At 33.2% G+C, this 22,438-nt stretch overlaps 1 protein-coding gene across 5 annotated transcripts in view; it reads right to left on the minus strand.

Moving 5' to 3' along the window:
- Positions 1 to 13,449, minus strand: part of gbf1 (golgi brefeldin A resistant guanine nucleotide exchange factor 1) — a 197,086-nt gene extending 183,637 nt beyond the window's left edge. For all 5 annotated transcript variants that reach the window (XM_056470372.1, XM_056470370.1, XM_056470369.1 and 2 more), the window contains exons 1-3: positions 13,327 to 13,449; positions 10,255 to 10,357; positions 3,436 to 3,502 (exon numbers count right to left, since the gene is read on the minus strand). In XM_056470372.1, the coding sequence (XP_056326347.1) occupies positions 3,436 to 3,502; positions 10,255 to 10,350 (163 nt within the window). In that variant the 5' untranslated portion in view covers positions 10,351 to 10,357; positions 13,327 to 13,449. The remainder of the gene's footprint in view (positions 1 to 3,435; positions 3,503 to 10,254; positions 10,358 to 13,326) is intronic.
- Positions 13,450 to 22,438: the final 8,989 nt, after the last annotated feature.

The raw sequence follows: 22,438 nt of genomic DNA on the forward strand, positions 1-22,438 counted from the left end.
TTTGTTAGATTTCTCCATAGGCCCAGACACAGCCGCTCCTGTCCATCTCCGAGCAGCAGTTTTCTCCAGAGAGAGGAGTCCCTGTTCAGGGCTTCCATTACAGAGGCATGACGACATGCAGACAGAGCAGAGAGCTGTTGCACGTCTCATCAGCTCACACCCCACCATTAATACAAACACAAATTCACTATGATGGATCAGGCTGGCATGCTTAGCAGGACTTTCAGCTACCAAAGGGAAGTCATGTTAGTTTGTTCCCCTCTTACTTCCAAAGACAGTCTAAAGGGCTTGTTTTAATCAGTCATCAAGCTCGTTAAAGTTACTTGAACTCATAAGCCCTTTAGATTCTACTGTAACTCTGTAAACAAGCCATAGGTGTCACTGTTGTGGACTGAAGTAAGCAACTTTAAGGGATCATTCGTGTCATCATTTAATCTCCCTTCACTTGTTCCAGAACTGTTTGAGTTTCTGCCTCCTGTTGAACGCAAAAGAAGATATTTCGAAGAATTTTGGAAACTTCTATAGCATTTGTTTTTCCAACTATGGAAGTCTTTTTGGCTTTCTTCAAATACCTTCTTTTGTTTTCAACGAAATAGAGACTCATGATGATTTTAAACCCCTTGAGGAAGAGTAAATAGTATATTTATTTAGGAGTGCATTTAATTTTTGGGGTGAACCATGCCTTAAAAGATATAACTCAATTTCTGAAAAACGTCTTTACTTAGGAATTCAGGTTGATGGGCTGTCACTTTAAATAAATTAATGTTTATTCTAAAAAGTGAAACAAACTGTATTCAAGTAGGTTTGGGGGTTTTTTCTCCAATACTAATGAGGAATCAAAAGATGGCTCTTACACACACACACACACACACACACACACACACACACACGCCCATTTACTGTGTAATCTAGTGTTGTCATGATAATGGAATTTCTAACTTCGATACATTACCTTGAAAAATATCGATATTCGATACAATTTTTGATACTGTGAGGATTTAAGATTTGCATATAATTTAAGTGTGTTTAATAACCTCAAATTACACCACCTGCTGCCATCAGAGGATGTGTTGTTTCAGTCATGATTTAACTCAAAAACAAAAATGCCAATAGGGCTGCACAATATACCTTCTCAGCATCGATCTCACAGTGTGCGAATCCGCATTACTCACAAGATCGCAGGATCTCCAATGTAGAGTCGGGACTATAGCTGATCAGATATTACAGTTCAAAACAGTGGAATTGTTTCATTTTTTAACCTTAGAGTGAACATTTATAATTTGCATGTGTTTATAAGTAGGGATGTCCCGATCAGTTCTTTGTCCAAGACATTTGATTTTGAGTACTGTATCTACCGATAAAGAAACCCGATCCGATACTTCTATAATACATTTTTTTTTATCGAGTTTCTACATGCTCCATAAGCACAAGAAATCCAGAGTTCTCTTCAAAGGTGAATGGCAGGTTGAGCTGACTAGTCTTCGGTTGGGGTGCCCGAGTAAACTCCCTGTATTGTGTCGTGTGTTTGTTTTTGAGGTGCCTTATCAGGTTTGTTGTGTTAAATGTAGCCTCTTCTTACCAGCTTTTCCAATCCCAAGTTTACATATCTCACAGTTTGCTACGGCAATGTTGTTGTCATCAACTTTATAATACCTCCAGACCGCAGACTTACTCTATTGGATTTGCATTGTAAACACATACATACATACATACATACATACATACATACATACATACATACACTGTATATACATATACAGTATAATATATATATTATATTTTAGTCCTGATTGGGAGGTAACATCTGATTCCGATCGAGTCCGAAACCACATGATCGGGCCCAATTTCAAGTCACGTAATCCGATCTGGACATCGCTATTTAGAAGTCCCATGACTAGGGCCAGACAGAATCTGCAGACTTTTTTTGCTATTTCTGCAGAGAATTTTGTAAAAAATCTGCAGATTTATGCGGAATGATTTTGGGAGTATCATAACTAAAAACTTAAAATATATGAAATAAAAAACTGTTTAACTTTTATTTAATGTAAACGATGCAAATCCAATTAGATCCTCTTATTTGGTAAACAAAGCAAGTCTCTCATATAATATCTCCACTAAAAGACAGAAAATATGACTTTACAAACTGTACTGTAAATAAATCATGTGAACATTTTAATATTACTATTATTATATCACAATAATTTTAGTGAAATTAATTTAAAAACTAAATAAATATAAATGTACACACATTTACACAATACATAGACTCGATGAGTCCTTTAGGACACAATAAATAAACATGTGTATCTTAAAGATTAATTGTACAGTATATAATTATTTACTCAATGAAAACAATAGTCTTATTTTACATTTGATCACTTAATTCTGTTCCTGAATACAGTTTGATTCCCTAAAATAACATAAATAATTGTTTTTGGGTTTTTTTCTCTCAAGCATTCAACTTTGCTTGTCAAATTTTTTTATTTTATGCAGATGCACTTCCCTAGAAAATCATCCCAATCAATCTAAAATGGTGAATTCTTTACAAACAGAGCTACTCCAGGCATCTGGTGAAATTGTATCCATAACGCAATATATATTTAAAAAAAAAACATTGCTATGTCAGTTTTTCCAATATTATGCAGCCCTAATGGACAGTAACATTATCACAAAGATGTCTAGGATTTGTATCATCAAAGCGTTCTGACTTTTACACGAGTTTTCTCAGCATAAATCTCACAGCACCGCACAGGACATTAATTTAAATTAACGGTGGCACCAAAAATTGTGTTCTGATTCTGTCCGGTATATAAAAGATAAGTTTTGCTAACCTATATATTTCAGTTCCGTATGAGATCATTATAACATGAGAATGTTATGGCAACATGATCATAATACCCCTTTGAATTTAATAGAAGCGCAGTAAAAAAAAAAAAAAAAAAAGATTTTTCCATTCTTTTGAACAGAGGAACAATTGCACAAAAACACCACATAACATTTACCTTTGCTGTTCTGTTCATTAAGAGGCATTTGGAGAACTAAATGAACAAACACCGACATCGTTTCCATGGGACCCCCAAAATTATGAGGTGGCAGAAAAACCCAACAGTAAGACATTGAGAAAGATAATATTGACTGATTTGAAAAGGCCATCCCTTTCCTCAGAGGAAATTTAGCATACACCTGGTTAAATATGCTTTCGTTCTGTAGCAGGAAAGAAGCACTTTTGCGAATGCTAAATGAGTCTGTTTAGTTTTAGCATGTCTGACGTGGTTCTGTCTAGTCTTGACTCAAGGAACAAAACTCATTTGCCAATCGTTTTGCCAATCAATCATGTATTAGTTGGATTGAGAAGAGAAAATGTTTTGATTTTAAAAGCCCAGAAGGTCGAGGAAAACAACTCCTCTACCTATCCTGAATTTGATCTTAACTTACCTTTGATGTTATTGAGGGTCTCTTTCAAAAGCCTGAAGCTGTTGAGCAGCGTGTCCTGTTCTTCATCCTGCAAATCGATCAAATAAAAATCATTTTATCATTAAAGTTAGCTACAATATGACATGTTCTGATTTAGCTACGTATCGTTTATGTATCGAATGCATTTTTCTTTTTATCACATATATTATCGACCAATGTTTTACAGCATGATTTACGGGCTGATACTGGATGTTTTGAATGCTTTTTTATCCAATTATAAAATCTGATATTGGTAATTTACCGTTGGCATCATCTAATGCTCATCACCTAAGTAAAATGGCACTATAAAATGCAGTCCTATTTGCTCCACATACTTTAAAGATGTGACACCCTTGTGCATGATTTTTTTTTTTAAAGCTATAATAAATAAAATAAGTATAAAATACATTTAAATAATAATAAAAAAAAAACTTTTAGATGACAAAAATGTCTGTGCCAAAAAGAGGTCCTGAATTTTTTTATATATACACATTTTGAAAAATAAATCTGTTTTTTTTTTTTTATCATCATTGATTAGGCTCCGGTTTCACCCACAGTCCGAAGACATGTGGTATAGGTTAATTGAAGAAGCTAAATTGGCTGTAGTGTAAGTGTGTGAATGCAAGAGTGTATGGGTGTTTCCTAGTGTTGGCTTGCAACTGGAAGGGTATCCGCTGTGTAAAACATATGCTGGATAAGTTGGCAGTTCATTCTGCTGTGGCGACCCCTGACTAATAAAGGCACTAAGCCGAAAAGAAAATGAATGAATCATCGATTAGTTAGGCAATTATTTTTATAATTAATCTGATAAGAACCGAATGCTTTTTTTATTTGACTTTTAAGCTTAACAATATATAGAAAAGCATACCTTAAAAAAAGGCAAAAGCCACATATAGAGTTATGTTTGACATTGTAAACCTTAAAAGAAAAGCAGGGATTATTTTTATAACTGTAAAAGTCTCTGATAGGCATGGGATAATAACGGATTTCAAGGTATACCACTGTATGAAAAAAGCTAAGGTTTTAAAACTGCCAAAATATTCAGCTTTTTACGTTTAGTTTTAAGTTTTTTAGGACAACAGTATCTCCAGCAGAAAAAAAATTGCCAAGATGCCATTTTAAATTGTAATGAAATCTGTGTTTTGGAACCTAATGAAGACAGCAAAAGTCAATGCTTCAGTTGAATTATTTAGCCTGACATGTTTACTGTTCCAAAATATTTTAAAAGTTTCTCAAAATAAAATATATTGTGTTAAAAAGAACATATTTTAGAGCAGTAATCACAATACTGTAAAACCAAGAACTGTGATATTTTTATCCAAGGTTATCATACCGTCAGAATCTTATACCGGCCCATGCCTAATCTCTAATATTCTCTATCCAAAGAATAAATTAACAAAAAGCTAAACACGTGTTGTACTGCTATTAAATTCACATTAGGAAATAAACATAGTGACAAATATTTCATTTTGAAACAACTGTAGAAATCAGAAGAACAGGTAAACTTTCACGGCTCAGTGCACAAATGTGAAGTTATTAGCATTTGCTGAAAACCACAACATTGGCTAAATGCAATATTCTAATGCTGCTGTTTACTTATGTGGCATCTCACTCTACTCGCGCTATTTCATTTAAGATAATCTAAAGTAGCACCATTTAATTAACCATCACTATAGCTAGTGAGGTGATTGCACAATGTGATGCTTAGCCGCAACTGAACTGATGTAGCTCTGAAGTTAGCAAAGAGTTTAAATAAAAGCACTTATACTATACCAACTTGACATGAAAATAACTGTGGTAGGCTAGGCTACTTCCATGCCATGAATTCACAGTCTTGCATAGAGGGCAGGTTAAGGTCTTCCTAGATGCATTTAATTTATAATTTGTGTAAAATGACGCATGCTTTTTCCTGCAGCCAGTTCTGTATCCTCCAATATGCAAACAGCTGAACATCTGTATTTGTTGACAATTTTTTTAATCAATAATTTGTGATTTTATCGATTAATAGTTGCAGCCCTAGACATGATTATAACTACCTAAAATGTTTTCATTCTCACCATTTTAATCTACAAATGTCCATTTGTTTAATCGATGCTATGGTGTTTATGTTGGTAAATTGTGCCACCGTTTGCAAGAGATGGGCAATACGGACAAATAAAAAAAAAAAAAAAAAATTCACAATAATTATTACAATTAAGTATTCATTGCGATAACAATTAGAGACACTGCTGAAGACCAAAAGGACAAAGATGGTTGAAATTGATAAATGGATCAAACATGAACACAAACAAATGCTTGAGGCAATATATGAATTATTTCCTGGGTATTCTAGAAGCATAAAGCGCATTTATAATGCAACGCTAATTGACCTAGCCTTTAACACTCCATTGAATACTATACAATGATTTTTCTTCTCATTCTGTGATTTCAAACAACATCTGATCACAAAAAATGAAGATTTAAAATTATGTAATGACGTAAATCTAAAAAAATCAATGTAAACAGTCTCAATGCAACACTATTGCACACATGCTGCTGTAACAAATCATTGCATGGGCCGACTGTAGATTCTACGATAAGACCATTATTTTTTTTATCATGGGCAGAAGTGTTACCACCCTATTCCGATTGGTTATAATCTATATGTTAAGCATATCTGGGGAGATTATTACAGGACAAGTTAATCTATAAGCTAAACCACACGCTGATATACATACTAGAAGTATAACCAGGGGAGCTGCAACTGGGGGGAATGTTAGGGCATTCTTAGGACCCACAAACTTTTGGGAACCCAGCGATCTGCTTTAATACAAGGTTAATAACAGTACTAGCAGTCATGCAATAAATATCAGTGTTTCAACTACCATTATATTAGGGGGGCACCCCACCCTCCCCAACGTCTTTCCATGTCCCCCTTGAAGTCAAGTTAATTGTATTTTATTTATAGCGCCAGATCACAACTTCTTTAAATAAACAAGCTAAATAGCCGTATGTAATATCTTATTTACACAACGGCATGTGATTTCTGTCTCCACATGGTCGCGCGATTTCAAATTTCTGCTCTCTGAATCTACACAGCAACTTTCTGCTGTATGGGAATGAGAATGCGCGCACCACATCTGACAGGACCGAAGATGCACGTGCGCTTCCCCTAAATTGCAAGTTCACTAAAAGCTGGCTGGAATTATTAGATAAATAAAACTTTATTTTTTGACAGGAATAATTATATAACTTCTTGTAATACACTCATTGCTATAAACAGTTGTTTATAGGTCCCATTTCCTTTTAGTACAGAAGTATTCGATTTATACACTGAAAAAAAGTGTTGCATGCAAAACTGTTGCAAACAATTTATTTGTGTTGAATTTAAACAAACAAATTAAATTGAGCAATGTTCAACTTAATTTGTTTGTTTAAATTCAGCCCAAATAAATTGTTTACAACCACTTAATGTAAAAAAATTTAGTAAATCCAAGGAATCATCTTTGAATAATTTTTTTCAGTGTAGGTGTTCATTTTAACTCCTTATGCATCAAATGTGAGCTCCAAACTTGTTCTTGATTGAGACATGTTGAATTCTTCTTTCATCATTTGCAATGTTTCCAAATTGCATTGTCATTTTTCTTAATTTTCATATCTGTTTTATTATTTTCTGTGGCGAATCATTCCGCTGTGGCGACCCCTGGTAAATAAGGGACTAAGCCGAAGTAAAATTAATGGATTAATTATTTTCTGCAAAGCTGCTTCTGGCCATGGCACGTTCACACCTAAATGTTATAAGAGAAATGTTTAAGGTATTATATGCAGCATCCTTCATTAATTCTCTTAGTTAAGGCAAGATCTTCTCTTAAGGGTTATACTTGGAGGGAAAATATGCTCAATGCATTATAAAGCTTGAAGCATTAGAATCTGTGCTCAGTATCAGCCGATCACCATGACAAGGAATCGGTATCAGCAGCAAAAATCCTGATCGGAGCATCCCTAGCTTTGACCCAACTTGGCTGTCTGAGCGGCGATACTCCCCCTGGCTGTACAAGACTGATCGTGGCAAGTCAGTAAATACACCCTTAGGGAAAAGATGTATACTTAAATAAAGGTAAAAGTAAAGGTGTAAGTATAAAAGTATACTTTATTTAGTAAGTATACTAACATCAATGTACTAGTAGTGTACTTGAAATGTTCTTCCAGAAGCTCATTAAGATACACTGCAGTGACAAAAGCCGCATACTTTGTGGATAAAAATATAAAAATAAATGTTCATTTTTAGCTTGTACGACAGAGCAAGACATATAGTAGCCCCTTCCCTTTTAAAAAACAGCCAATAGCATTTGTTTTTTTATCACAGCATGTGTCAGCGAGAGTGGTTGAGATCAAGGGCAGCAAATGAGATGTCTAGAAGAGGGCAGGACATATCAAATGCAGTAAAGTATCTGCTCCAAACAAATGTACAGTCATCCCTCCAAAACAAGCTGAGACACACTAATAATTCTTAAACAATGAAGGAGTAGGTGATTGTTGTTTGGACCTCTATTGATAAATACACTGTAATACAAACGTAATATAATGTTACTTTTTGTTCCCCCTGTAAATAACATAGTTAATTAAATGTAGGGTTCTTTATTGACCTTATTCTTCAATGCGGAAGTGTACTAATTTTTGCAATTATTTTAGAATTTCCAATCAGTTGCCTATGGGAGAAATGACTAGGAATAATAAATGGCAGAAACGGTTAAACTATTTGCTCTACAAACTAGTGTGTTCATGACTATACAGTGTACACAAAAAGTAGAATAATATAATAAGAAAATATCACTTTGCAATATCAAGCAGTATAACGAGCCATTTTTAATATCTAAAAATTAATGGAAGTGAATGGGACTGGAAGTCTTGAGCCAAAAAAATTCAAATGGCTGAGCTCACTCGTACGCAAAGAATTCAGTCAATACATGTTTATAGGGTGCAAGGCGTACATGATTACTGCGTACATGTGGTATAAGAGCAATTCCAGCATTATGAATGTGACATTTGTAGTAAAAACTTAAAACATAAATTCACATACAAAGTACAAGTTAACTTTATATTTGAAACGCCTGTTTATATTTTCTAAAACATCTAAACCACAGAGTTATGGGATCAGAAAAATACCCATCGGTAAATATTTTTTATATTTTAAATGAGGAAAATAAACATGCGTTATGGATGTGAGTAAAAAAGTTAGCGAGTTTACAGTACACGACATACTTTGTAGAAATTCTGTGAATTAATGTGCACAACCCAAAAGAAACGATGCTAATCGAAGGGATAAGAGTTGGCTCTCTATAAACAAAAATGATTGATTTTATTTTATTTTACATTTCTGCAATTCGTTATTAGGGATGAGTATCGTTAAGGTTTTAATGGTATCACTACTTTAACCAATAGCACTTATCAGTTCGTTACTTTAATGGTTCTCTTATCTGTACTTTTTGTAGTGTTTTTATTAACGAAACAACAAATTTAACAGTATTAACAACACTATTTTTATTATGGTTTTAATTTAAAATAAAATGAAACCAATAGTTGTAAAACAAATATAGTTTTTTTTCTGTAAAAGAATGTAGAGAAAAACCAACATGTTTGCCTTTTCTGGCAGAAGTCAGGATCTTTCTTGGTTTATTGTGCTCCATGCAGTTGAAAATACCCTCTTTGACTTGCAAAATGCAGTTAAATGTTAATAATGTTTATGATTTTTCATTAACACATTCACATAAATGAGTTAACAGCGTTTTGGAAGTAAACTGTGTTTTAATACAGTTTTGGAGCGTCTTGCAATGTAAAAATAAGCAGCTTTTTTTTTTTTATTTCTTAATAAGCATAGTTTATTATTAGGCTATTCATAGGCTATATTTGTAATTACAGCTGATGTAAAAGCATTTTTAACGTTTAAGATTTATTTAGGCTACTGCAGAAAAAAAATCTGTTTTCATTGTAAACGAATGTGTGTGTTTATTTACCTATTAGTATTATACTAATTTAGGTGATTGACTGCTGGCCTAATGAAGTGGATGATGTAACGTTACTGTTAGTAGCTAGGCTGTCAAAAACTTTTCATTTGTCTTTCTGCAGTTAATCCACAAGAAAACAACTTGTTGCATTTTTGCAACAGGTATTGTCGCTGTCCACTCAGATAATACAACCCATTTGGTTCACTCCGCAAGCTTACGTCGCGAGCTACATGTGCGCGTTTAGCACGAGATTGCCAACTGTGTAGACGAATATCAAATATCGTAAATTAGAAAAGGTTGGTCAGTTAAATTATGCTACTGTAAGTAATGTTTATTCAGCAATAATTCTCCAGTACCGACAGCAGAACCGTTACCGTCAGAGCTTATCGATACTTCGGCCTTTTATAATGTAGTACCGATACCGATAAAGTACCGAGTTTCAGTACCCATCCCTATTCGTTATGAATGTGACACCTCTCCATTGTGCATGTGACAGATGTGAAATCGCCACTTGCGTAAACTTGGTAAATCAAATAGAATTGTTTGTAAGCATTGACAGATGTTTTTGAGTATTTTTACAATACTAAAAAATACAAGCACAAAAAACTTAGAAAAGGTTTTGCTATTTTGGTGAAAACTTGGTTGACATTTGCATGAAATTCAAAACTTCTTGAATGTTTTCATTCATTTAGAATAGATTTTAGTACAAAAATTAATTATTCATCCATATGGACATTTCATGCATAAATTTGTGCGTACGCATGGTCAGTGAATGAGACTCAATGTTTTTAGAATAAAAGTGAACTAGGCAACTTACCAAAGGTGTATGGGTACTCCATCTAGAGTTCCTCTTGATTGCAGCAACAACAACAGAAATCTCCCCTTGAACGATGTATATATTCTTGTCCACCATCGTGAATCTAGAGTGACAATAAAAATATGCAATTAACCTCAAACATATCTCTTCTTTCTTATCCCAAGCACACCATGCACATTATACATGCTCATTCTAGTCAGACGAATCAATGTTTAGCTTATCTTATAAAAACTGAAAGTGAAAGTCATGTAAGCCATGAAATTTAGATCCACAATGATGACGATAACATAAACAGTGGATTTGACCTTGAAAAAAAGTTGAAAATTAAAAAAAAAAAATCATCCGTGAGTAGAATCATCCTGAAATAATTATCTAATTTACAGGTGTTGATAGTCAGAAACCGGTGGAGTTTTTTATTGAATATGTTCTCTGTGGTCCACAAAGTTCAACTGAAATTTCAGATTTAAGCTATTTGCAGCATAAGTATTCAAAGTGTGAAGACTTCACAATTTTGCATCAAGATCTATGAACATAAATCTAAAGTATTAACCTTCAAATGAAAAATGTGGTCTTTGAGGGGAGGGAGGCTATACACAGTTCATTGCTAGCATCTCTATCCTGACTGTAAGTTTATTGACCTTATTCTACAACGCGGAAGTGCGCTCGTTTTTGCAATCGTTTTAGGACTTCCGATTCAGTTGCCTATGGGAGAAATGACTAGACATAATAAACGGCAGAAAACGATCAAACTACTCGCTCTACAAACAAGTGTTTGCATGACTATACATAAAAAGTAGAATAATATAATACGAAAAGATCATTTTGCAACATCAAGCAGCATAACGAGCTGTTTTTAACCTCTAAAAATGAATGGAAGTGAATGAGACCGTACGTTGAGCCAAAAAGATTCAAATGGCTGTGCCCGCTCATACGCAGAGAATAAGGTGAATACTCTTAGCAAGTGAATGACCTTTCAGTATAATTTTAAAATGACTCCCCTTCAGATCATAGTGCATGCCTCCTTGCTGGGAAATAAACTGATTGTCCAGACATAGTTTTTTTAACCATTAATTATGAAGAAAAAGAGGAAATGTTAAAATGCAGGCATCAAATTACCTTTTTAGAACTACATGTTGAATTGTGGTGCATTATAACAACATTTTCATTGTCATTTTAAGAATGAATGTGCTGTTGAAATGTGTAGTATGGACAGAAATCATAACATATTTAGGAAAGAATATTTAATACAAGTACTCTGTTATACTTCTATAACTAGCACACTGATTTGCATTATAAATCATCAGCATTTCAATCATTTTTTTTGCCATATAAAAATATCAGCAATATTTATATGAATATATAACTGGATATGTCTGTTCAGTTTTGGCCTCTAAACAAAAACTTAATTATATTTTAGAGCATGCATTTACAGGTTTAAAATAGGTTTTCAGTTGTACTGAGAAAAATATTAATTTATACACACACACACACACACACAAGAAGGTTTGTTTCTGTGACTTGTGGGGATATTCCATAGGTATTTGTACTGTACAAACTAGGCATGGAACGATAACCGTTTTCAAAGTATACCGCGATTTGGAAAAATCAAGGTTTTAAAACCGCAAAAATTTTCTGCAATACCGTTCCTAAGGTACGTGTAAGATTTTTTTACTTACATTTTTTTAAATTTAGTTTTTTAGGACAACAGTATCACCAGCAAAAAAAGATATTCAAAGATGCCGTTTTAAATTGTAAAAAAAACCTGTTTTAATAAAATAATAAAAGTCAATAATTATTTTGAATGATTTAGCCTGATAGGTTTACTGCTCCAAAATATTTTAAATGCTTCTTAAAATAAGATATATTGTGTTCAAAGAGGAAAAAGTTTTTGTTTTTTACCCAGACATTTAAAAAGCATATATTTTAGAGCAGTAATCACAACACAGTGATACCGTGATATTATTAATAATAATAATGAAGAAGAAGAAAAAGAAGAAGAATTGTAAACCTTTTGAAAAAATGGAACATAAGACAATGTCCTCATAAGTCATCTTTTTGTCATACCCATGTCATACTATCGTCATTATACAAATTTGTGTCCTTATATATCACAAAAACAAGCACACTCGCATAGATAAACAAATAAATAAATAAACAAACCAACAAAAAGCACATATATGTCTTGTAAATATAACTGTATCTACATACAGCGTCCCTTACACATACTGAAGGGAAAATTGGTGTGAAAAACAAACTCTTTTGTAACATGTGCACTTCAACCCAGATAATGAAGCCCATTTATTTGCTTTATTAGCCTACTAGTAGATATTTCAACAAGAAATCCCGGATCATTCAGTGACGATGGTGATGATGATGGCCACGTACTAACAGCCAGCATCATGATGCTACAGAGCAGACCTTCATGACAGCCTCGCAGACACGAGCTGCAATAAATCAGGTCTTCAACATTTTTAACAGTACTGCAATTGGTCATTCACAATGTCAGCATCTATCGATTACAAGTCTCTCACCGCACAGTGCGACGTACAAAGGTTGATGATGAGTGTGAATTGATTATAGATATCAGCAGGCCAATAAGCTTAGCAAATCAGCTAACAGTGCTGCCACTAATACAACAACAAATCAAATTTAGTGACAATATGAGCATATATGGGCCTACATTATTATTAGTGTTTTCCCTTATATCTTCTACTTTGAGATGGGACTATGAAAGAGAACTAAAAAAGTCGTATGACTAACCAACTGAGCTAACCAACCTGTCAACAAGCTAGCAAGCGGTTTGTTATGACAGCAGCTCTTAAATGCACAAATAAACATATCAAATTAGACCTAGTGATCCTGTCGTTTAGTTTAATAAGAACCCGTGACTCATTCTACGTACATGCGCTTGTCAAAAGAAAAAAAAAGCATGAAAATACGCTGTTTACTCTAAGGTAGCGAATCCAAAATGGCGTTCAGATTCATTTTCACTCATTTGGTTAACTTAGCAAGCTGCTAAGAGCGCTCAGAGAAAGAGTAATTCCGCAGTAACTGCGTTGAATAAAAGCTTACATTTCAGACTGTTCCGCGTAGTGTTGTCATACCCTGCTGTTTTTCTGTTATAGCATTAACGTTAGACAGATACTCTGTCACCGGTAGGTAATCTCCTCCACAGGCAAACTTACTGACGTGGAAATGGTGCAGGCGCACACTACCTTGATATTTCCTGTCTATGGAAGGCCATTAGGGCCAAAACGTCTGCAACAAACGCGTTTACACGTTATTACGTGTTAACACGTAATTTACGCGTTAACACGCAATTACGCGTTAACACGTAGGTACGTGTTAACACGTGATTTACGTGTTAACACGCAATTTACGTGTTAACACGTTTTTTTTCAAACTAATGTCATTTTTAAACCATTATCATTTAATAAATTCTCCAACCTGCTCATTTTAAAATGTATAATGTCATTTCACTTAAATCACAATAAATGTTTTGCAGTCAATGATCTGTAGTAGATATTTTGTATTATGAAAGGCCAGACATCTTCTGCAATGTTATGTTTGATGGCCGGGGACATTTTAATTCTTGTCATTCAGCTGCTGAGATTTTTTGAAAAACATGTCCAGTGAAATCAGTATGAGCTTTATTTGACAAGTGTGGGCAAACACTCTTGGTGAGGTTTATGTCTGCAAATAATGCACATATTGTAGAACAAACATTTTATAAAAATACTGTTTTTCTTTATAATTGTGTTATACATTTATGCTTGTAATATATATTTATTGTTTACAGAACTTTGGACTATGTACTTTTGTCTCTGTACTGGAAGCTCCAATCACCAAGACAAAATATTCTTGTGTGCAAACAATTGAGGTAAGAAAAACTCAAATTATGATTAACTAAATCAAAATTACAAGATAAAAAGCAGAAATTATTATTTAAGAACTCAAAATTATGACTGAATAAATCTGTAGAAATTACATTACAACAATAGGTGGCCACAAAGCACTATCTAAATGTGGAACTTAATTTTCTAAGGATGATTTTATAAAAAGTTTAATTTAAAAACAAAAAAAAAAGGCTCGTTATTTAATCTTTAACTGAGAATTGTGTGAAAATATAGATTTATTTTACATAAAACATATTATTCAAAAACATTATATTTGAACATGTACATATTTGTAATAGTTATATAAATAGGGTAAGGGGCAATTTTTTCGATATTCATTTTCTTTTCGGCTTAGTCCCTTTAGTAATTTGGGTTCACCACAGGTGAATGAACCGCCAACTCATCCAGAACGTTTTCAGTTGTAGCCCAGCACTGGGAAACGTGTACACACACACACACACACACACACACACACGACAATTTAGCCTACCTAATTCATCTGTACGGCATGTCTTTGGACTTGTGGGGGAAACCGGAGCACCCAGAGGAAACCCACACAAACGAGGGGAGAACATGCAAACTCCACACAGAAATACCAACTGACTCAGCCGAGGCTCGAACCAGCAACCTTCTTGCTGTGAGGCGACAGCATACTGCGCCACCGCATCACATTGAAATGCATTTTAAAATACTAACTACATCCATTTTACATGTATCGAAAAACTACAAAATACAGCAGCCACAAATATATCTAAATAAAACACTTTTACAAGAGAGCATTGCATAGTCGGTCAATCTCTTTATCATTAAACTGACTAAGTTAAGTAAACAATGTTTGACAGCAACAGCATTTGAGCAAGTTTAATTCAGCTTCTGTCAACTTATTCACCTCTACATGAGGAGGTATTCATAAACTAGTTTCTTTCAAATATAAATTTCATACAGAAAGTACTGTCTTGAGGAGGTTCGCTGTTAAAGAAAAAAAAAATAGATAAAGAGTTAGACTATATTGCTTCATTGTGTTGTCATCCATTGAGTGGCCAGTAAAATGGACAATCTCTTAACAGTCTTAAATTTTAAAAGTTATATAAATAGGTTACTTAAATGTTTTTATTAAAAAATCTAAACTCAAATGTAAATACCATTTTCTGAAAACTACTAAAATATCCAGTTTTAATAATTTCCATAAATCATGTTTTCAAGTGTACTCTTTAAAAGGTTATATATATATATATATATATATATATATATATATATATATATATATATATATATATATATATATATATATATATATATATATATATATATATATATATTTTTTTTTTTTTTTTTGTAAATCAAGGAGCTCGTTTGAAATAAGATGTAACAGACTAAAATTTGGTACAAATATTGAATTAGAATTAAAGAAATGTGGAGAACACACTTCAATCCTCAGCCCAAGAGTGAGGAGTCAGCACAAGGTTAGAGGAGAGAAAAAAAAACAAAAAAAAAAGGATTTTATTTTATAGAAATATGTTTATTAGAAATATTGGAACTTTAATAGAAACTAGTTGTCAAGCTGAGGGAGTATAGCCTAACCACAAAGAGAAAGCAGCTAAATTTAGAGGACTAGCAATGCAAAAAATAATAATAAATAAAACAAACAAAACTCAAAGATAGAGGGGAAAAAAAAGAAGAAAAAAAACCCCGAACAGGTGAAAAGATATACAAAATAAAAGGCACTCATCCTTTAGTCACACTTGGAAGTAAATCTCAAATCAAGTACACAAAATAATAAATAGTAATGGACATGCAGGCGCAATAATATTAATTTGGCTTTAAGGCTTAATCCAACTACCACAACCACTAGTGACCACAATCACAAATACCAACTAAGAAGTGTTCCTCAACTCACTATAGCTTCAGAAGCCAGTATTTATAGCCAAACCACTCTGACTCAGGCAGGTTCAGCTGGGCAGAGCACAAGGGTGACATTTTTGGAAAAGGTCAAAGGTGGAAAATCAGAGTGGAGCACAATACAATATTCAAGGCTTACACATAAAATTATGTTTTGGCTGTAACAAATACAAAACATAAAACATGACAACCGTAAAAATGGACTCATCCTGTTGTATAGACTGGAGTAGTATTAAATATTTGTGCATTATATATACTGTTTTATGCCACTTTAACATCTTTAGACAGAATTGTAATATATATATATATATATATATATATATATATATATATATATATATATATATATATATATATATATATATGATTAATTGGTATATTTGTATGTCTTGATATTTATTTGAAATGATATGTTTTATACTATATAATAGAAATTAACAATTTAAATCTCATTTTCAGTTAAAGATTCAATTTACTATAAAGATTTCATGTTTCATTAGATTAATCATTCACCTCCACCTTGGACCTCCAATTTTGATTTTTATCCAATAATTTCGACTTTTCTAAATCATAATCTTTATTTCTAAAGCATGATTTCCTGGCAGAAACTGGCTTCGATAAATAACTGAACCAGACATTAAACAGCAGCGATACTTGCTGCTTTCGGTTTGTATTTCTTAACGCACTTCCGCGTGCGTTACTCTCCCGTCATGATCTTGGTTGATGAGGTAAGGCCACCGTAAGTGCAGCGTAGTGCTTCGGTCACTGCATCATGAATAATTCAAGTAAAACGTAGCTGTGGTGTCCCGATGACTGTGTCTGTCGTAACTGCTCGTAATCCTTCTCCTAAATATTAATGTGGTGATGCGCGCAATCGTTTTGTTACACAATGGCTACGTCGAGCCTACGCCATCTGGTCCACTTCCTTAAAAGGAGCTCAACATATTTGGCAGCGAGGAATAAGGCAGAGATTGCGCTGAGACAGTTTTTTATTTCAATTTCCGATAGCCTGCTTCTTTACCAGTCATCTAACTGTAAAATAACGTTGGGCTGTATTCATACGAGGATAAAAAAAAATCGAGAGAGAGAGAGAGAGACTAGCGAAAATAATTTTAATGAAATAGTCTACAATAACAAACCGTATGCCTTTTCGGGGGTTGCTGAATAAACTTATAGACCGTCCTTTTTAGTACGAGCTCTGATAAACCGTCATGAAATGCCCATACTGTTCTCTCATCATTTCTTTTTAGCTCTGAAAAACGGATTTCTTGTCAAAATAAAAGTCCCGCATAAACAATAGAAGTAAAGTGATCCTTAAACATAAAGAAATGTAAGATAACTCTTATTAACGCCTGTTACAGTGTTAATTAACACATTAGTGGTAACAAGAACAAACAATGAACAAATGTAACATTAGATAATGCTGGAGTGTACACTACAATAAGGTTCATAATTACACTCACAAATGCTTTGTTAATGGTAATAGTAAATCATATTAATTAATGGTTAACAAGCATGAAAAACATGCAGGTTGAAGCTGAGAATTCCAATACTCTAAAACCTGCATGTTATTCATGCTTGTTCACTACACAAAGACATTTATTTCAGACAGATTCCTCTGGCATCCAATGTTCTTCCTGATGGATGTGGCTCTTCTTCTTCATTTGGTGATTTACCCTGGATAACGTGGCTCTTGATCATCTCAAACAAATACGTTCTGTCTTGGTCACAGATGCACCAGCGAGACGCACACCAACAGTTTATCCTCTTTTTAATTCTGATATGTCACTCATTATGTTGTGTGCATTGCGATATTTTAAGAAAAACTCTGTTACTAAACCTTCACAGTCTGCTCTTACTGCTGGAATCCGCAATCAATAAAGATTGGTCACCAAGGAGATATGAGTCCTCTCGCGCGCGCACTCGGTCTCTCTCCTTTCGCTTAAATTACAGTTAGCTTAGTCCATAAACAATCCTTGTATAAAATACATAATTTATCCAGGCCTAAACCGAATATGCAATATTATCCTTGCATAATTATCAAAGCGAAATAAGCTAGGGCTCATTTTATATATAAACTATACATATACATTTTAATGAAATTTTAAGTAATGGAACATTATACGTAAAAAAAAAAATTTATACAGTAGGGTAGGTTACAGGCTAAATAAATGCGCCTCATCAGCTGAACATCGCTGCGGTCACCGCACGCGCTTCTGTGTAATGCTTCATAAAGAACTGATGACAGACACAATCTCAATAAACACTTGACGCTTGCTGTCAACTAGGTAGGTAATTAAGGACATTTGTTGTGACAATAATAGGATCTGTTGTTGTCAAATATGTTTCCTCATATGTTATAATATTTTTGTTGAAAATCTGTAATAGTGTGCCTCAATGCCAGTAAAATAATCAGCCTTGGTATTTAATGTATATTTCCTGCCAGTTTATCGCAGGCAAACTAAATTGTGGTCAGTTTTACTTATTATACTGTGCCTTGACTGGCTATATAGTTCAAAAGCAAAATGGTTGGCTATGTGGAAAAATATAATTCACAATGCAAAACCCTGGCCCTGCAGTTATCTCTCTCTGAAAAAAAAAATCTTATAGCCTATAGCCTACTCTTTTCGGTTTAGAATATGGGACTATGGGATTTTTTTAATACATTATACTATTCTATTCCCTATACTGAACCAACATAACATATATATATATATATATATATATATATATATATATATATATATATATATATATATATATATATATATATATATATATATATATATATATATAGTTTTATAGTTTTAAGGACATTTTAATATTTAAGCATTTTGATTTATTGGCTGCACATTGGGCTCATGAATACCGCACAAACTTGTGGGTAAAAAAATTATAATTTAAGCTTATTATAAATTAGCAGTTGGTCAAATATTACCATAATGACAATAAGTAATTATTAGGCTATTAATACAGCCAGTTATTCCGTTTATGGCTGTGACAACGTCCTGAAAAAATAGCTGGCGAGAATCACATTGGTTTTAACACTGAATAAATTAATAAGCTAATTTATAATAAGCTTAAATTAATTTTTTTTTTCATTAGCCACACTTTATTATGTGTGTGTGGTATTTATGACCCAGATGTGTAGCCAATGAAACAAAATGCTTAAACATTAAAATGTAAGGTTTAGAAAATTAAAGTATAGAAAAGTGCAACAGCAACAGGTAACAATTTTTCTTTTGAAATAGATAGCCAGTCGAAGCACAGCACATCCCAGTATTATAGAGATATTATTAGCTTATAATAATAATTGTCAGGAATCCTTCTGGACTGTCAGATTTATTCACTGCACCTGCACAGCCCCAATCACCAGAATACTAAATCACCTTCACCTGTTGCTCATCACCCTGCTCGCACTACATAAGCCTGGAACATTCACTCATTCTCTGTCTGATCTATTTGTTAGTACCCAGACTCGGTTCTCTTTGACTTGATAGCTTCTGCCTGCCTGCCTGCCTGCCTGCCTGCCTGCCTGCCTGCCCACCAGTTTGCCTGTCATCCCGTCTGTTATTTCGTGCTGTGAATCCTGTACTGTGTTTAACTCCACCGGCATCATCTTGTTTTCAGTTACCACCCAAAGTTAAGTTCTGTTTGTTTTGCTTTCTTTTACGCTGGTGTTGATGATATTTCTGTTCTAAACAACCTCAACATTGTTTAAAGTATCATTAAATATCCATTCTTTGTTAATCTGCCTTTTTGTCTTCTTTCTGATCCATAATAATAAGAAGAATAGACATTTTGTTTGGACCTAATGTGCATTTTTTTTTTTTTCCCAACAAGCACCATTTTTCATTCTGCAGGCTGTTCGCTCAGGCAGATGGTCGAATATTTGTAACCTAGCCTATAATAAATAAAAAGCAGAGTTATTCTTCAATTAGGTGCTCTATTAGGCACAATTTTAAGAGTATCTTGTAGTGTGCTGTGCCGCAGTTTTCATATCTTCTAGTGTGCGTACGTTTAAGATTTGGGATAATGAAATCGCAGAAGATTCGCCTCGTGTGCGCTGCAACCAGATTTTATTATCGGTTAGGATTTTAAAACTCCTGCAGCAAGTGAGGAGAAAATGAAAGCACCATAATCTTTAAAATAATGAGAAATTAAAAATGTAGCAGACATATGACAGGGGTTTGAGACACAACAATTACAGTAGATTACTAATCAAACCCTTTTCCACACAACAAAAGAAATCATTTCTTGGAAAATTATCTTTTTGAAACATTTGATTTAATATAATTTATATCTTAATTGTAATGTGTGGGTGTTTTTTTTTATTATTATTATTATTTTTTTTTTTTTTGTGTGTCCGTTATCTACACAATAAACGAGAGAATACCATCTGAAGTGCACAAGTCCGCTATATGCTTCAGCGCCAAAACACTATTTGTTAAATTTTATGTGCAATATTTACTGTTTTAGAGAAGTCTGATTTATACTGTTGTGATTATTAATGACATTATCATTCATTGCGCAGGTCTCTTTGAATGAGCCAGGCTTTACAAGCTATTTGCAGCACTGACCTTGTTCCCAGATTACTTCGGAAGAACAAACTTGGTTGGATGATAGAACTCAGAAACTCATTGTGAGAACGGAGATGCTCTGTGCATGCCTATGCAATGCGTTATTTATATTTAATTTGAGAGTCTACATGCTGAATTGTGCCAGTCTGTCAAGATAAAATTACCAACAACATCTTAATATTTTAAAGTAAGTATTAAAGTTTGCATAATAATTGAGATATATATATATATATATATATATATATATATATATATATATATATATATATATATATATATATATATATATATATATATATATATATAATATAATATAATATAATATAATATACACACACTATAAGACTTATTATGACTCCAGAAGAATTATTTTTGTTGTATAGGACACTGCGACATAGATAATACTGTGAATTTCCTTTGTTCGTTAAAGATAATGTGGGAAATATTATTTTAACTTAATTTTGCATTGACTTCAACTGCATGTGTTACCCACTAAAATGCAAAGTTACTTGTCAAATAAATTACCATGGAACATTAATTTGAGTTTAGGTTATTTCATTAGCTTGTTTAAGAAAACTGTGTGCTTGAAAAAATGACATTTTCAGTTAAAGATTTAATAACTCTCTAAAAAAACTTTGTTTTATTAGATTAAACATCTTTAGAGAATTAAGTTCCACATTTAGATGGTTGTTTGACGCCACCTATTGTCATGTAATTTCTACAGATTTATTCAGTCATAATTTTGAGTTATTAAATCATTATTTCGACTTTTTATCTTGTAATTTTGATTTAGTTAATCATAATTTAGTTTTTTCTTAAGGCAGAAAGGAGCTTTGTTATTACATAGTTTTATCGCAACTTGTCAATTATTTATTGTCAATTGTTTTCACACAAGAATATTTTGTCTTGGTGATTGGAGCTTCCAGTACAGAGACAAAAGTACATAGTCCAAAGTTCTGTAAACAATAAATATATATTACAAGCATAAATGTATAACACAATTATAAAGAAAAACAGTATTTTTATAAAATGTTTGTTCTACAATATGTGCATTATTTGCAGACATAAACCTCACCAAGATAGGTTACTCTGCATTAAATCATTTATGTGTTAAGTAATTATTGACCTGTTACATGTAGTATGAGAATGCACAATCTGCCGCCTCTTCATCTGACAAAACTTCAATTACTGTCTGGTTTGGATCAGCCACCAAATCAGACATAAGACTGCAGCGGACTGTCAGGACAGCGGAGAGGATTATTGCTGTGCACCTGCCCAACCTTCAGATCTTTACACATCTTTATCTCTATACATCTTTATTATTAGATCAGTTGTTAACTGTTTATTTTTATGGTCATGCATATACACAACCATTAGTGTTTATGATTTTTGTAACCAAAATGTTTTATTGTTTATTTTATATCCACTTATGTCATTCTGTGTTCTTGTGTTGATTTGTATGTATCCTGTGCTCCAGAAAAAAAAATACAAAACATTTCTTGTGTTTGCCCACACTTGTCAAATAAAGCTCATACGGATTTCTCTGGACCCATTTTCAAAGAAATCTCAGCAGCTGAATTACAAGAATTAAAATGTCCCCGGCCATCAAACATAACATTGCAGAAGATCTCTGGTCTTTCATAATACAAAATATCTACTACAGATCATTGACTGCAAAACATTTATTGTGATTTAAGTGAAATGACATTATACATTTTAAAATGAGCAGGTTGGAGAAATTATTAAATAATAGTGCTTTAAAAATGACATTAGTTTAAAAAAACGTGTTAACACGTAAATTGCGTGTTA

Source organism: Danio aesculapii, chromosome 13, assembly GCF_903798145.1.
Source record: "Danio aesculapii chromosome 13, fDanAes4.1, whole genome shotgun sequence".
Classification (NCBI taxonomy): domain Eukaryota; kingdom Metazoa; phylum Chordata; class Actinopteri; order Cypriniformes; family Danionidae; genus Danio; species Danio aesculapii.